The 16,438-nt window shown below is 39.7% G+C and overlaps 3 protein-coding genes across 4 annotated transcripts; all 3 read left to right on the top strand.

The window, feature by feature from the left end:
* Positions 1 to 1,280: 1,280 nt before the first annotated feature.
* On the top strand, positions 1,281 to 6,071 carry LOC116245680 (uncharacterized). Its single transcript, XM_031617186.2, has 2 exons — positions 1,281 to 3,255; positions 3,573 to 6,071. The coding sequence occupies exons 1-2, from the start codon at positions 2,209 to 2,211 to the stop codon at positions 5,652 to 5,654; spliced, it is 3,129 nt and encodes a 1,042-aa protein (XP_031473046.1). The 5' UTR covers positions 1,281 to 2,208; the 3' UTR covers positions 5,655 to 6,071.
* Positions 6,072 to 6,873: 802 nt separating this feature from the next.
* Positions 6,874 to 10,715, top strand: LOC116245681 (zinc finger CCCH domain-containing protein 34-like). The gene is made up of 3 exons (XM_031617187.2): positions 6,874 to 7,185; positions 7,397 to 7,507; positions 8,836 to 10,715. Exons 1-3 carry the CDS (start codon positions 7,114 to 7,116, stop codon positions 10,480 to 10,482), a joined length of 1,830 nt encoding a protein of 609 aa, XP_031473047.1. The 5' UTR covers positions 6,874 to 7,113; the 3' UTR covers positions 10,483 to 10,715.
* A 1,471-nt stretch (positions 10,716 to 12,186) lies between these two features.
* On the top strand, positions 12,187 to 16,309 carry LOC116245682 (protein OVEREXPRESSOR OF CATIONIC PEROXIDASE 3). Of its 2 annotated transcripts, XR_004170585.2 has the most exons (5): positions 12,187 to 12,518; positions 13,383 to 13,730; positions 13,820 to 14,158; positions 15,551 to 15,663; positions 15,954 to 16,091. XR_004170585.2 is itself a non-coding variant. In XM_031617189.2 (4 exons), the coding sequence occupies exons 1-4, from the start codon at positions 12,240 to 12,242 to the stop codon at positions 16,086 to 16,088; spliced, it is 1,101 nt and encodes a 366-aa protein (XP_031473049.1). In that variant the 5' UTR covers positions 12,187 to 12,239; the 3' UTR covers positions 16,089 to 16,309. The 2 variants fall into 2 exon arrangements, 1 of the variants encoding a protein (XP_031473049.1); XM_031617189.2 differs by lacking the exon at positions 15,551 to 15,663 and having other exon boundaries at positions 15,954 to 16,309.
* The last annotated feature ends 129 nt before the right edge of the window (positions 16,310 to 16,438 follow it).

The raw sequence follows: 16,438 nt of genomic DNA, 5'->3' as shown, positions 1-16,438 counted from the left end.
TCAATGTCCAAATGCTGGACTTAATCACATCATATTTCTCAAAATGTAAACAAGCGTTTTTAAAATATGGGATGTAAGAATAGTGTCTTGAAAATACGCTATTTTTCTTGCTACTTTATAGGTACATTGATGTATGCACCTATATTTTAAAGGTCACCGCGGATCTGAGATCTACAATGAAACAAACACAATCTAAGAGTAAAAAATTACATATTCTTAAAAAAGTTTTCTAGTGCACATGTATGGACGACACAAAGAATATCGGACCAAGATCTAGCCAGTTCTTTGAATGGGTATGGATCCACAGATCTGATTTATAACTCTACCAACATAAGCTGGCCTTTTTCCGATTATTTAATTATTGGATTTATAAATCTAGAGTAGGTAAATGATATGATAAAGATAATATTTATTAATTTTTCTGATTATTTAATTATTGGATTTATAAATGTACAGTAGGTAAATGATGTGATAAAGATAATATTATTAATTTTTATCATCCTCTTCAAGACGTAAAGCCACGTTTGATTACCTTAATCATGCCGTCGATCTCAGATCCAGTTGGGGGTGAAGCTGAAATCCAGAGTTTGTTAAAACCATGGATTTCAGCTCTTCTTGATCCAGATCCATCCAACCTGCATGGTTTAGTCAATGGGGATAATAATCAAAATGGAATCATTCAATAGTCAAAAAGATATCCTTTCTACGTTCACCTTTTTAAGATTTTTTTCTTCTTTCTTTTTTGGTTCTTGACAATCGACCCTTAGAGCTTAGAAACGTATAATGATAACAACAACAATAATAACTTGAAACCTGATCTACGGCCTCGAGATTGACATCCTTTACATTTTTCATTATTCTTCATACTTTTGTGTTTCATTTTGTAAATATTTTCATTGTGATCTCAGATCTTTATAAACAACAAATTCCATCAAGGTATTAAGTTGGTGCTTAACTTCTTTGTCATATTATGAAATACACAATTGAGCAGGTAATGTTCTATCGGCACGATTCAAATTTCCAGTGCATCTCTAGTGTGACCGGAAATCGACGTTCTTTAAACCTTCAATGGAAAAATTAAGTAACTGCAAATTTCTGCTGCTTCTTGGAATCAAAGGGGCGTGTTGATGGTATAGCAATAAGGTAAAAGATTTTTCAAGCGTATATTTTACTCATAATTTGAACAATGATTTGTTGCTTTAATAAAAAAGGGAAATAGTATTGAAAATTGAGGTCGGATCTTTCACTCGGATGCTGTTCGGTTTGACTCGCCAACCTCAAGCACCGAACTTTTGCAAAAACAGGATTTTGAGGGGCTACACTTCCCATGAATATCATGATGATGATGATTCAGAGTCGTTTGACTCTAGATCCATGAAAAGGAAACTCGACTGTCACTCCCCCAACATTATCAACAAGCAGTCCACCGTCCACGTTGTCCATTAATTGCGTGGGAGCTCTTGCTTTCACGGCGGTCTCCTTCCAGACACGGTGGTCGGACTCAGGAGCAGAAGGGAGGGAACTGGCCGCGGAAAGCTACAAGTAACCCAACCAGTAATTCTTTCTTCTCAGGGCTTCTGCACTTAATAAGAATGGCAGCTTAAATTATAGCTCACTGCATCATAATCTGTTGCCGTTTCTATAAAGCCTTCGTGGTGGGTGGAAGCTTGAAGGGCGTGTATCTAAGTTGACATGGATACGGCGATTAGTAGCAGCATCAACGTGTCTTCAGATTTCTTCCAAGTTTCCTAAATCGAGAAGTTATGTCGTGGAAGTGTAGGGCTCCTGATTTCCGAGAATTGGTGGGTTTTTCTAGTTCAGGACTGTCCACATGTTCTCTGGAAAACAAGTCGAATTGGTCTCCCCATTTTGGTAGTTCTTATGGAGGAGAATAAATTTCCATGATCCGATCCTTGGATAGACAGGGACTTTCTTGGTTTTTCATTCATTGCAGAAAGTTCGGGCTATACGATTGTCCCGATTTTGGACAGTTTTTGTTTATGTTGTTATTCTTGAATGATGGTAGCTTCTTGTGCGTTTCAATTGACTGCAGAAATCAGGGGTATGAGGAACTTTTGTGGGGATTGCCCATGACCTTCCAGAACAAACAAATACGATTGGCATAGATTTTGGGTGTATGCGAATTCGGTGGTTTTTGACAAGGTCTATTTACTTCCAGGAACTTGGTTTCGCTTTTTTGTATGAAATATGGACGTTGTGCAGACTGTTTCTGCTGCCACCCAAATTGTTTCTTGCATGATAGGAGCTGTTGGAGCATTAGAACAAGCTTCCAGGGGTCTTGAGGAAGCTTCAAAGACGGTGAAGAGTTTAGAGGAGCTAGTATGTAATCTGCGGGAACTGATTAATGGTTTTGAACAGAAACATGTAAATAAGGTTGCCAGTTCACAGTTGGATCGCCAAATTCAGAGCTTGAGTGAATTGGTCCAACAGATGCAAACCAAAATTGGAAAAGCCAAAAGAATGTTATCAAAAAACAAAGTCAAGAAGTTTTCACGGGTTGTTTGGGCGTCGATGGTTGGGGACCCTTTTCTGAAATTGGTACAGTCAATCAGGAATGACCTGAACTGGTGGCTTGAATCGCAACAGCTCTATAGAGATGTAGAGAAGACGATAGAAACCGGTGCAATGAGAGTACCTACTCTGTTGAGAATAAACTCAGAACCAGGCTACCCGATTTCGAGTAAATGTAGGTACATAAAGAAGCTATTGGAACTAGAGGATTCTCATAGAGTAATTCTCATCGTGGGTTTGTCTGGGATAGGAAAATCTTGTTTAGCCCGTCAAGTGGCTTCGCAGCCACCAAGCAAATTCATGAATGGCGCTGTAGAGGTTAGGTTTGGTCAGTGGTGCAGTAGGGCAGCATGCAATGGAAGCAAAATAGAGTATCAGAAACGGTTGGCAAAGAAAATTTGCACGTTTTTGGTAAACATAGGTGTTGGTAAAAAGGTATGGGAAGAGACAAATGGAGAACTTGAAAATGCATGCTTTCTTCTTCAAGAAGCACTGGCAGGGAAAAGTATTTTAATACTGTTAGATGATGTCTGGGAACAAGACATTGTCGAAAGGTTTGCTAAGTTGTACGATAATGGTTGCAGATACTTGGTGACCACGCGGAATGAAGCCATATACGAAATTACAGAAGCTGAGAAGGTTGAGATATGTAAAGACGACTTAAAGGAAATAAGCAGGGAAATCCTTATTTACCATAGCCTTCTCAATGAAGAGGAACTTCCGGTAAGTGTCGCTTCCCTACTGTAAATTTTATGTTCTTTTAAACCCTCTTGTGTTTTTTTTTTTAATTTTAATCTGCACTTCACACATTTTTTAGAAATTATTTGATGCATTGCAGATGAATGATGAGATACGTTGCTTTGCATCTACCAAATCAAATTTATATGCTTGAAAGTTTTGTTCTTCAATCTTCTCTACTGCATTTTCTACTTAATTATCATTTGTTCTTCTGGATACTCTTAGTCATTGAACAAGTCTTTTCGTATGGCAATCATTGCACGTTCAACCTTGCATGAGCTGATATGTTTCCTTTTCTATAGTCCTCCGCGGAAATATTGCTGGAACGGTGTGGGCATCACCCTCTCACAGTTGCTGTAATGGGAAAAGCTCTTAGAAAAGAAAAAAGTGAAGATAAATGGGAAAAAGCTATTAGGAATATTTCTACTTATGCAACATGTGCACCAGGTCCAGTGTCTTATGTAAATGAAAAAGAGGCAGAAAATACTGTTACTGTCTTTGGCTCGCTGGAGTTCAGTTTAGAAGCAATGCTTGCATCCTCCAGAAAGCTTTTTATCATTCTTGCAGCAGTTGCATGGGAGGAACCTGTCCCAGAGGCTTGTCTTGAAGCTTTATGGGTTGTGCTTGGGAACTGCAACTTGTTTCCGCTTGAAGTTTGCAAGCTTGTTGAATCTTCTCTTTTGATTAAAGCTGATTCTTATTTGGCATATCATGTCCATGATATGGTTTCTTTGTACCTTGATGGTAAAGTGGATGATGCTGTCAAAATTTTGTTGATTGATTCAACTATGGATGATTCTGCTTCTGTTTCTCCATGGCTATTCGCTTTCGGGAAAGAAAGAGTTAAACCTATTGCAGAGCAAAAGATGAGGTGCTCCCTATGTAGTACAGATGCAAAACATGTTGTGACTACTCTAGAAACCATTGTGCAAGCTCTTATGGCTAGTAAATCTGTGTCTGACTTGGAAGCAAGCAGTGCTGGTTTTAGTTATATTCTTGGCCCAAAAGTTGCTGACCTGATCTCGGTTGGATCTTTAGAAATAGTAGCTGCTGTTGCAAAATCCATGATGAACATATTCTGCAAGAATGACTACATCGAATACCATCAATCACTTGTAGATGCAGATGCCATTGATAAGTTTGCCAACCTGATGGAAGAAACTGATGAACCCATCATTCAGACGAGTGTGTCCATTGTCCTGGCAAAGATGGCAGAATATGGAAGTGAAGCTATAGTTGATAAGGTAATAACAAAGATTCCTATGAACAGGCTAGCAGACTTGCTTGTTCCCCAGATGGAAGAGTCGGATGACAATGTATTCAATGCTGTAATATCATTAATCAAGGCTGGCAATGCGAGGGCAGTTGATCGGATGTTCGCTAGCAGGATTGATAAGAAGCTGGTAGATGTCATTGGGAGTGGATCTGAGATAGCACAACACCATGCTATTGTCACTTTGAAATCATTTTATGAATCTGCAGGGCCAGTTGTGCGTCACTATCTTATGCAAGGAACCTTTGAACATTTGCCGTGGGATGCAAAGCTGAATTTAGAAAGGTTTGCCTTGAAAGAGCTCCATGTTCCTTCTTCACCCAAACCACAAAGTCTTACCGATATGATTCATAAGATGCGTGGGTCAGATAGCAGGCAGGTAGTTGAAGCAATGCAGGATGTTGTACCAATAGTTGAGGTGGCAAATGATAAAAGAGTCCAAGATATGATACTTCAGAGCACCTTAATTGAAATATTAGCTGAATTTCTGCATCAAGGAAGCCTTGCAGACAACCGCATACGATGTTTATCTGCATTTCTTATCTTAAAACTATCTTGCGCTGGGGGCGAGGCATGCGTTCGTCAAATTCTTGACTACAATGTCATCCATGATCTGGTTAAAATGATGCAGTGTAATGTAGCAGAGCTGCAAGATGCAGCTTACCAAACACTCCATCAGATGCTTTTTGGGGACGGAGGGATTCTAGTATTGAATCGAATGCTAGAGTCCAAACAGATTGAAAGGTTGGTTGCCTTGCTTGATTGCAACTCTAAGAAGACAAGGGAGGTGAGCACACATTGCCTCTATGATATTGTCGAGATTGGGAACAAGCTGTGTATAGAGAGAATGTTAGCTGCTCAAGTTGTGGAGAAGCTTGTGAACCTGGAGAAAAGCGGTAGGGGTTTTGGTGACCCAGTCGTTAAATTCTTGAAGGGGCTTGATAAGTGTCGTCTTTCAGTTGCTGAACGTCGTGTGCTGAAGCAGCAAATTTCCAGGAAAGTTAAGTCAGCTATCAAGGGCCACAAACTGGAAACACAGATCATAGCAGCGGTAGAAGGTTACGCTTCAGAAGGTTCAAAATCAAATAGCAGTGGAAAACATAAAAGGTAGATGGTACTTGGTTTCACTTGATCTTGCTTTCTGCTTTCAATCAGCAAGCTGGACCCTACAATTTCCAACTCCAAGAGGCCCAAAGATCAGAAACGGACAAGAATTCAGCATGAAGTTAAGAAAATGATGAAAATTCTTAATGAAAATGAAACATGATACTTGCTGATCATTAAATGAAGTTGGCTTCCTATTGTCACATGATCCAGTTTCAAAATTCTGAGGCTTGCAGATATAATGAATGGTTCAAGATGCTTGATGAGTCTTAAATTCTTAAGTTACCTTGGGCATCATCAACTGGCCAGTTTTGAGCATCAGATATGTACTGATTAGTTGCTGACATGCTGTTTATTGCATGAGTTCTTGTTTTTCTGAAGATAGACAGAGAAATACAATCCATTACCATACAAGTTACCAACATTCACCTATACGGTACGCTTACAATCCTCGATACGCTCGTGTATCATAAGTGTACGGGGGTGATACACCCCTGCATCATGCAATACGGGGAAAAACTTGAAAAAGGGGTCCGACGGCCACTTTTTGCGTCAAGTTTTTAAGTTTAAACACTCATCTCTCTCTTTTTTCTTGTTTCTAAGGACTCCAAGAGATGTGAGAAAGAGAAATTTTGCCCATTTCATCAAAATCACAGAGGATTCATCGATTTGAGAGAAAGCCTACTAGCCAATGAAGAAGCTTTTCATAGTGGGAACAGTGAGAAGCTTGGAGAAAGAGGGTTTTTTGGTTCCTAAGATTCTATAAAATTTTCAAGTTTAAAATTGGTTCCTAAGAGCCTACTATGTTCATTACTGTGTGACAAATTATTGCAAATATAATCGGTGCTCAAAAAACACAAAAATTTATTGGCAATAATTATTTGCAATTAACGTCCACAAATTTCAATGCAAAAAATACATGAGACTAGTTTTCGCCAGGCATGCTTCATGGGCCTCGTCTGGTTCATAAACTTTTATAACTGGATCCGGGTTTGTGGACACTGGATCTCTAACTGGTTCTTTTACGTCTTAACTGGACCCGGGACTGGAGTTGCACCCCTACATTTGTGTCAAATTAGGATAACTTGCCATGGTAAAGCTTTGTTTGGGTCTTGGAGTGGATTTAGTATTGGTATCTCCTTGGAAATTCGATCCGAATTTATGTCCATTCGTTTCAACTCCGACCCGTTTGGCACCCCTATAAGGGAGGGAGGGAGGGAGGGAGAGGGAGAGGAGGATGAGAGGGAGAGAAACGAGAGTTCTGATGTTGCATGGTTACGTATGGATGGAGATTCAGAGATGGAAACCCTAACCCTAGGGGAAGGTCTCTTCTTTTCTCTTCTTTTATTTGGTTTGGCCCTGGTTCCTTGCCTTTTTCAGGAAGGAAACAAGTGGTGAGGATCGATAAGGCGGTCTATCTCTCTCTTTCTGTCTCTTTTCCGCGGTTCTCATAAGTTGGTGGAGCAATGGAGGATGAATTCCTGAAGCGGAACACCGATTGCGTCTATTTTTTAGCGTCACCTCTAACTTGCAAGAAGGTAATTCCCAAATCTCTGCAACCTTTGTTGGTTTTCATTGAATCGTAGGTTTGGTTACTTCTTGTATGCGAGGAATCTCATAGGAGCCAATGATTTGTTTTTTCCGGTTTCTTTTTGGAGCATTGTTTTGAATCTTTTGATGGATTGCCGTGCATTGTGGAAGGATGATTTGGATAAGTTTGTAGGTGAAGTTTTGTTGGGTTTTCTGCAGGGCGGCGAATGTGAGTTTCGGCACAGCGAAGGTGCCCGGCTGAATCCCAGGGACTGCTGGTACTGGTTACAGGGAAATTGCCTGAACCCACATTGTGCATTCAGGCATCCGGTGAGCCCTTCTTTCTTGTTTGGTTTTTGGTGCCTTATTATGCTGTTGATTTCTTTTCCGGTGACCCTGGACAATGTAGTAGCTTGATGTGCGGCTAACTGTTGACTTAGCGATATGGAGAGGAGATAATTTCCTTTGATGTTTGAACTTTGAAATAATAGAACCCAGAATGTTTTTTGAACTCATGGCATCTTAAAAAGATGCTCTCCCTTGAAAATTAATTTATTCCAGAAGACACGGTAAGACCCCTGGCAATGGAGGCTTCAAAAAAAGAAGAAAATGCAGACGATGATCCAACGTTTTACATCTTCTCTGGTAGTGGAGGCTTCAAAATGCAAACAAGTTACATAGGGTTTTGTTTGGTGGGGGGTTGGGGGTGGAGGGGTTTGCATGTGTGCTTGAAAACGAGTTGTGTGAGGATCTCAAACTGTTTTGCTCTAATTTCATGATTCCCATCCTTGGAAGACCACAGCAAGAAGATCTCACAATATTTTGAAGAAAACTCTCACATAAATTTAACATACGGTGAACTGTTATAAAAAATAGTGCAACATAGAGGCTCTTCTTGTGGTATTTTTAGTCCCAAAATTGCAAATAGAAGGATACAAGCCTTTCACATCACTTTAATGCATTGGCATTACATCCATTTAAGAAAGCATTGAATTGGATGGTGGGGTAGTAGGCTGCTACGTATCAAAAGCTGCCTTTATCTTGATTTTTGAATATATGATATTGTTTAGTAAAACATCAATACATTGGATTTTCTATTAGGTAACTGCTTTGCAGGCAAAGGTGTTCTCTCTCTCTAAATTCTAAAACGTAAATTGCATCTGAGTTTCTGAATTCTACGACATGTTTTTTGCTTCCTTCACCAATGAAATAACCAACTCGTAGAGTAGTTCTGGAGCTTCATGTTCCTTTGTAGGTGCATTTGAAGTTTTTGGAAAATAGCTATTTTTTCCAGTTCATTTTGTATTGTTGGAACAGATCTGATTATGTGCTACTTCTGTATAGTCCTCGCTGCTTTATTTTCCTTCTTTACAATAAAATACCTGCTACTCTTGTATTCCTTGGAGCCTGTTCTGATTGATCATGTATCTGCTTCAAAGAGAATTGTTTGTGTCGAGCCATATGGTTAGCAAATAAACCTTACTGTTCCTCTTCAGCACAATTTTATTTTATCAAGTTTGGACATCTGAAATAAGGTTGAGTTGAATAATTGAAATGATCATATTTGGACTTGCAAATGATTTGGCACTTATGTCCAGTTCTTTTTTCACAATTTAGCTTCAGATTTCTCTGAGTTGATTCTGGAATGCTTCTTGCAGCCACTAGATGCATGGACAGAGACCTCATCTGAATATCTTCCTGCACTGCAACTGCCACCACTACCAAAAAAGCCCAAATCCAGTGTTCCTTGCTATTTTTATTCTAGTGGGCACTGCATTAAGGGGGATCAGTGCCCCTTTATGCATGGTCCAAATGGTATTCAGCCTTCCGAGAAATTGGAAAAGGTTGCTGAGGGCAACAGTACTGGTAATCAATTGGAGAATAAGGCACCAACTGTAACTAGTGCTGAACCAGACTCAAGCAGTCCTCCGAATAGAACTAGCACTCCATTGAAAGTCCCCCATACATCATGCCTCAAAAAAAGCGATATTCATGATGATGGTGTTTCCGAGACTGAACGTTGCTCCTCACCACAGGCATGTGCTCCAGAAGCTGATGATTCTACAGTTAGATCATCTAAATCTCTTCTCCCTGAAGAAGATGACTATGTCAGTTTGCAACCAGATTTGTTGGAGTGTTCAGAGGACCACATGAATGGCACTGAAAGAGAAGAGTGGTGGGAGTCATCTCCTGGGCTAGATGTGCTTGTTGATGATGAATCAGAGTTTGAAGAAGATGTAAAATACACGTTGCTTCGTGACAGAGGCGTTGACCAATTTCACAGGCGCTTGCTACAACATGATTATGAAGATGCAGGCAGGTTCGAGCATTACTCAGAAGCTGAATTACCTCGACGGCATGTGACATTTGATGGTTATGAAGCCACGGAATATGTGTATGATTCAATGCAGAGAACGGCTATGCAATTCAGGGTACGAATGCCTGAACAACTAGTGCCTTATGGTAGAAGACGAGTTCGGCAGTATGAAACTGAAGGGGGATATAGGAATTCTGTAGATCTTCGTGATCACCTCAAGAAGCGCAGGACTGATTATGGAAGATTTGGTTATTACTCTGGAGATCATCCACATTTACTGCATAAGAGTGACACTGGAAAAGGACAGCAAGGAAGGTGCATTTCGGTACAAAAGCATGAAAGAATGTCGTCGCAAGTTGCGAAAAACAGAATAGTTCAGTACAGTAAGGCGGATTCTAATTTGAGGTCTAATAAAAAACATGGCAGGTCTGGACATGCAAAGTCGAGGCATGTTAAGAGACAGGAGCATGACAAGCTGAAAAGAAAACCAAACTTTACAGTGCGGTCAGAGATTGCAAGAGGACAATGCCAGAATGATATTTGGAGTACCCAGAAAACTGATGGTTTTGCTGGACCAAAATCTCTTTCACAAATTAAAGAAGAGAAGAAGAGAGTAAGAGAAAGTGAGGATGGTTTGAAATGCCTGGAGCAAAATGATTGTGCGAATTGGTGCAGAGATATGTCTCACCAGTTCCAAGGTCCAAAATCTCTAAATGAACTACTCAAAGATAAGATTAGACCAAAATCACTGGACAAGGCCATTCAGCTGACCACCACAATTTCAGTGGACTCTGTTGCTGATTGTAGGAGCAGTTTACACAGAGATACCAGAGAACATAAGAATGGTTATATCAATGACGGAAATAGTGGTCCCGATGAAGAAGCTGATGGAGCGAGTAACAGGAGGGTTGCAGAAAAGGATGAATTTTCAGATGCACATGATGATGATGATGATTTTCTGCTAAAACTGGAGAGCATGTATTCTTGAAGGTGTGGTTGGTTCTTTCTCCTTGACATCACTAACTGCGGATAGGGCTATAAGAAAGTGACATAGCAGGGAGGTTACTATTGTCGCAGTGTGTAGCTTCTCTTTGTACAGAGGTTGCTGAATTACTAGTCGGATGATATCTAGTATTGTTTTGACCTGTAGGCATTTGTATGCTTGCTTTATGGTGACGAATACGTTGAAATATTAACATCAGCTTGAGTTTTATATGCAAACGTGTTCCTTATCTTCACAAACATATGAAAATGAAAGCGTCATGTGAAAATCATGTTGAGAAATTTCAATGAAGCGTAAAGGGTGTTAAACGTGTTACTCGGGAGGGAATCCGAAGGAAACCTTCAATGCTCAAGTAAATTTCATCATAATCCATCATTTGTTTGAATCTGAAAGTAGTTTTTTTTTTTTTGGGGAAAATTCACGAGTAACTTGATGCAGATGCAGTACAGGATCTTTTGTACTCAATTCTATAGACATTGCATGCAAATGGATATGCTTTTGTATTATTTTATATTTGAATCTGTATCCAATTCCAAGAGAAACCAAGCAATATCCGAATATCTGTATAGAATTGAAATTTGATCCGATGGCATCCACCTTAGATAGCAATTATGGATATTTTACGTTAGACGTTTGTGTTAAAGGTCGAACTACACTTAAAGTGGCTCATTAGGTTAAAATGCATCGTCATTGTTGGTTGGATTATTCGCCTGGCATTTGGGTTCGAAATAAGTTTTGGCTTTAACTCTGAAGAGAAGCCAATGTTTGAAGTTTCTTCCAATTGTGAGAGGCGGCCTCTTAATCAAGGCCTATCAATGGGCTGGGTTTGTGTGAGCTTTTAAACTCATTAGTTTTATGTTGTGTTTTTGTAACTTAAGCAATCTCTTCTTGATGACTATGCTGAGCTCCGACCACCAAGTCTTACGAGGACCTGCCATGACAAACATGGTTGTAGCACAAACACATATATTAAAGCACTATTCGAAGTTCTAAGTATATAGATCCGGTTTGGCTTCATTGTCTTGAGATGGGACAGAGACCCCTTGTCTTTTTTTTTTTGTGGATTAGAAACTTGGGATTGATTGGATACATAAAATGAGTTCCATAGCTGCCTCTGTTATAGATCTCCTTGAGGGACCTTAATCAGTTTTTGAACCATCCTGAAGCTGTCAATCTCCTTATGGCCCTCATTTTCCTCCGAGACCTCGACACAATTGGTTTGGAATGAACTTTGGTGTGAAATATAGTCCAACACTCCATTCTCCAAATGAAAGCCAAATTTGTCTAAAATCCATATCCACATATATGTGAAGGTCATTTTCGGTGCTAGTGACATCAGGATTTTATTTTAAACAAGTCTGCGAGACTGAATCTGAACATCAAAAGGATGATACTGTTAGTTTAGTATCGAAAATATCCACAAAATCCTAATGTGAATAATTTTATACATGAGACCCGTGAATTTGAAATATGACGTAATCAAACACTTTTTAGTGATGTTCAGTTGTTCTTAGGATTTGAGTTAGGGTATAAACTGTGTGTTTTCGTTCGTTTTTTCCCCTTAAAAATGAAACTCTTAAAACGTAAGATGTCTTATACGTCGATATTTTCGCTTTATAGCAAAAAAATAACGTGTTATTTTGCGTATCACGATAAAAATGAAGTTCAAGCCAAGAGAAACCCCATGAATGTCTTGCCACTCGCCGGTCGGTGATGGAGAGCTAAGCTGGTAATAGGTGAAAATGTGGGCAGCGCGACCACCATCCTGTTCCTTCTCCCCCTTCATGGGCACCACCGCCAAGCCCGTGCTTTCTTCTCCTTCATCGTGCCCACCATTCCTCTCTACCTCCTCCTTCAGCTTCCTTGGCCGTTGCGGAATAGCCTCGTCGACTGGCAGAAATCTGCCGCCTAACTTCGTCGCTCTTACGAGGCCCACCCTCTCCCACTCTCGTTTCCGCCTCTGTTTTAGTCGTCGGAAGTCCGCCGGAGTCTCCCGCCAGTCGCGACGGAATCGCAAGGAGGTCTCCACTATCTCTTTTCTATTGGTTTTCCTTTAGCTGCTTTAGTCACCGGGGAAGCTCGTTTCTCACCAAAGTCGCTTCACAATTCTGAAGCTACTACAGAGCGTCTCTAGTGCTTTTGAAGATTCGTAGGGAAGCATTATATCTTTCTCAATTTTATGTCCTTCATAGTTAAATCTGGTTATATGAACATCGGACCAATTTTAAACAAGAGGAACAAAGGAAGAAGAAGAGAAGCGTATAGATTTTGGTTGCATTTTTATGGTGCCATTTTGATTCGCATCTCTGACTTCTTAGCTGCTTTCTTTGTGAATGCTTTGTAAATTGTTTTGTTTTCGCTTAGTTTTCCTCATGGGATATTCTTCTTGCTTGTCGTATTGTCGTTCAGTGTCATATGTTGAATTTGGTCACCTTTTTTACTGCATCCATTTGAAGGAAGTAGTAGGATGAAGCTAATAAGCACCTTTGTGGTTTAATCTTGGTGTATGGAGGTATGTCCAGAGTTAGGATGCAATATATGTTTTAATTGCTAGCAGTAAGAAGGATGTGGATGAAAATTCAACCATCGTTGAGGGGGTCTAGTTGGCGTTCATGCTGTGTTTTGTGGCAATCTGAAGTATGTCATGAACCAATTTGGGGTATTGACATTTCCTTTTTCTTTTTTCCTTCTAACCTATGAATAATGCTGATGGGCATCAATATTCCATGGCAGTGAGAGTTCTGGATTACCTCCCTACGGAGCGGTGTATTATGGAGAAGATGATGGTGCTTTATTTTGCAATTCTCATTTGGTTTCTGGTCGGACTGGTTTCTTTACAGTAATTGATAGCTGTTTGGTTTGTGACTTTAGGTCTTCCCTTGCAGAAAATTGTTCGAGACTCACGTGATAACGAAGATCCAGGTGACGGTGCCCTTGAAGCTGATGAAGATGCCCTCGAAGCACTTTTTAGCATGCTAGAAGAAGATTTGAAGAATGATGACTTGGCTTTGGATAATGATGATGACGAAATAACTGAAGAAGATCTGGCAAAGCTTGAGCAAGAATTGGAAGATGCACTTAATGACGTGGAAGATGACGAAGTGTCTTTGCTTCAGAATGAAGAAGGTGGAAGTGATGAGGCTGATGAGGAAGAGGTTGAACCTGTGAAGCTTAAGCGTTGGCAACTTCGAAGATTAGCTTCAGCCTTAAAGGTTGGCCGCAGAAAGACCAACGTAGGCCTCCTTGCTTGTGTTTTTTATGGAACTTAAGTTGGTAAAAGTGGTACTTAAAATATACTGATCTTATATTTGTTGTCTGTCAGATCAAAAGCTTGGCAGCTGAGCTAGGCCTTGAAAGGGCAGTGGTTCTTGAACTGCTTCGCGATCCTCCTCCTGATCTTTTGTTGCTTTCTGCTTCATTGCCGGATAAAGTCATTCAACCACCTATAGAAGTAGAACCTGAAAGAAAACCTGTAGAGACTTCTTCTACAGAGGCTGAGACCGAATCTGATGATAGTTTAGTTGCAGAAGTTGAAAAGACTGCAGGTAAGGGGAAGGAGCCTATCCATATTTTGAGAAACAGATGGTCTGGGCAAAAAAGACTGAAGAAAGTGCAAATTGAAACTATGGAGAGAGTTTATGCTCGTAGCAAGCGTCCCACTGTGAGTTCTTTAGCCCAATCTTGAGAATATCTGTTTACGTGTATTTACTTTGAAGGTTTGCTTTATATTAACTTAATTTTATGGGGCTGTATTTACTAGTAACCATAAATTCTATATGAATACAATTGTCTGGAAGCCATCCATTTGGTTCAATTTGGTTATCTAGAGCTCCTAAAGAATTATCTTGAAGTAGCTGTGTCTTTTATTGCTAGTATGCCCTTAGAAAAGTAAAAAGCAGAATGTACGGTGTATTGGTGCAACTTGTTTGTTTTTTTTTTTTTTAACGCTTACGCATATATTGTATTTCTCATGATACAGTCTGTTTACAGGTATGCTTGTTTTTCTATCGAAGTTTCTATTTTTCCTTCCTGAACTGCCAAAGTAGGAGATCACGTCTATGTGGCATTCAAATTTGACTCGACCGAAAAGAATCAACTCCAAATTAGGCTATTACAAGCTGCTAATATCTTGGCTATCCATAATGGTCGATAGAAAATGGCATCAATATGAGCTAGGCCAAACGATTGGATCTCACTTTCTGATGTCTTCCTCTAAAGTTGATCAGAGTATTGTTGGATTGGTTGACAAGGCATGTACCAATGTGTTCTGGTGTCTGCAGTACAATCCACTCTTATTGGAGCTACTCATTTCTTATGTTATGTTTGTCGAAGATTTTCCTATATGTGTGTCTATTCATAATTCCCAATAGTTGCAATAGAACGTTATACTAAGCAGTGCACATTATGTTAACAAGGGTGAGCCCTCCCTCTACTATCATATAAGTAGCTAATAGAGAGTATACTACGTAGAGATAGAAAGAAATAGGTTTTGCAGCAAGACATGGCCGGAGATTTAAGTGAGCACACATGTCATGCATATATATTTGCCATATAGACGTATATATATATTTTTTTCTCCTGAAGAGTACTTGCATGCCAACGGAGACATTATGGACTGTCTATCTGGGTGGGCTTGCCTTACAATAAGATACTTGATTTAACTTTTGACTTCCTTTTTTTTTTTAATTTATGAACATTTGTGTGCAGAAGGTGCTTTCCCTTTTCTTTTTCTCCTGATTTTCAGAGTGTATATATAACATCCTATTTCTTTTGAGCTCTAGGTAGGGAAAAATTTTTGATGGAGAAGTTATAATCCAAGTTAAGTTGGAGAGCCAATAAATACTTTTTCTGTGAAACATTTGAAAAAATGATTGTTTAATGGTGAAAAAATGACAAGTAATGTTTGTTTCAAGTTAGAAATGGGTGTGAAGATAGAAATTGCTTGGCCATATTTGTGCTGTGCGTGTGTGAGTGTGTGTGTGTGAGAGAGAGAGAGAGAGAGAGAGAGAGACCTTCTTGTATCTGTTGTGACTGACCACTGGGCCTTTACCAGCAACCCGAGAGAGGGAAGAAGCCTTTCACTAGAAAAAGTGAATTTTGCCAGGAAGGATGAGTTGCAGCGTTGAAGGTGCATTGAAAGGTGGCTACCGCAGAAGTATTTTCACTGTGAGGCTGGGTCCTACAAAAATGTCATTTTTACTGTTTGCTTCACTCATCCGAGAAAATTTCCCACTTTCCCATCAAAATTTACCATTTTGACAGAAACATGCTGAAATAAGCTGGGGCCTAAGAAATTTATGAATTTATTAATTTTTACGCATGGAGATCACAAAAGGATGTTGAAATGACTTTTTGAGCAATGATGCATGAAAAAAAAAAATATCAGAATCGTTAAAATATCGGATTTTTTCTGTATTTTTCTTGAATATGTTTTGACTTCTAACTTTTACGTACAGAATGCCATGGTCAGCAGCATTGTGCATGTCACCAACCTCCCTTGGAAGTCTGTGTTGAAGTGGTTCGAGGACAGACGTGCCTTGGATGGAGTCCCTGATAGACGCGCTCCTTTCCAACGTGAAACCATCTCATGAAAGTGTGCATTTTTTTGTGAGAGTTCCTCATGGTGACTGTCCTTACACAAGGGAGTCAGTACCCTAAGAGAATCAATCAGTTTAATTTTCCTTTTGTTGGATAAGGCTTCCTTCTAATGTATGAGAAGACTTGGGACACATTACTTCTACTTCGTATGTAAAATAATGGAAATTGTGGTATTCTACGTCATGCTTAAGCTTGAGATCGATGTTCCTTTGTTTGATAAGGTTTCCTTCTAATGTGTGAGAAGATTTAAGACACACTAATTACTTCGTATGTAAAATGATGGAAATTGTGTTACAGTGTTAGTCTACATCATGCTTAAGATTCACTGCAGCATTGGCCGCTT

The sequence above is a fragment of the Nymphaea colorata genome, chromosome 1 (assembly GCF_008831285.2).
Source record: "Nymphaea colorata isolate Beijing-Zhang1983 chromosome 1, ASM883128v2, whole genome shotgun sequence".
NCBI lineage: Eukaryota > Viridiplantae > Streptophyta > Magnoliopsida > Nymphaeales > Nymphaeaceae > Nymphaea > Nymphaea colorata.
Note: the sequence above shows the minus strand (reverse complement) of the source record. Positions and strands in the feature narration are given on the sequence as shown.

Bases quoted from the DNA above. Each gene is read 5' to 3' on its own strand.
- LOC116245680 (XM_031617186.2), top strand. From the start codon at position 2,209: ATGGACGTTGTGCAGACTGTTTCTGCTGCCACCCAAATTGTTTCTTGC. The intron at 3,256-3,572 runs GTAAGTGTCGCT...CCTTTTCTATAG, and splicing joins TCAATGAAGAGGAACTTCCG to TCCTCCGCGGAAATATTGCT.
- LOC116245682 (XM_031617189.2), top strand. From the start codon at position 12,240: ATGTGGGCAGCGCGACCACCATCCTGTTCCTTCTCCCCCTTCATGGGC. The intron at 12,519-13,382 runs GTCTCCACTATC...CTTCCCTTGCAG, and splicing joins CGCGACGGAATCGCAAGGAG to AAAATTGTTCGAGACTCACG. The intron at 14,159-15,953 runs GTGAGTTCTTTA...TTTTACGTACAG, and splicing joins CTCGTAGCAAGCGTCCCACT to AATGCCATGGTCAGCAGCAT.
- LOC116245681 (XM_031617187.2), top strand. From the start codon at position 7,114: ATGGAGGATGAATTCCTGAAGCGGAACACCGATTGCGTCTATTTTTTA. The intron at 7,186-7,396 runs GTAATTCCCAAA...GGTTTTCTGCAG, and splicing joins CACCTCTAACTTGCAAGAAG to GGCGGCGAATGTGAGTTTCG. The intron at 7,508-8,835 runs GTGAGCCCTTCT...TGCTTCTTGCAG, and splicing joins ATTGTGCATTCAGGCATCCG to CCACTAGATGCATGGACAGA.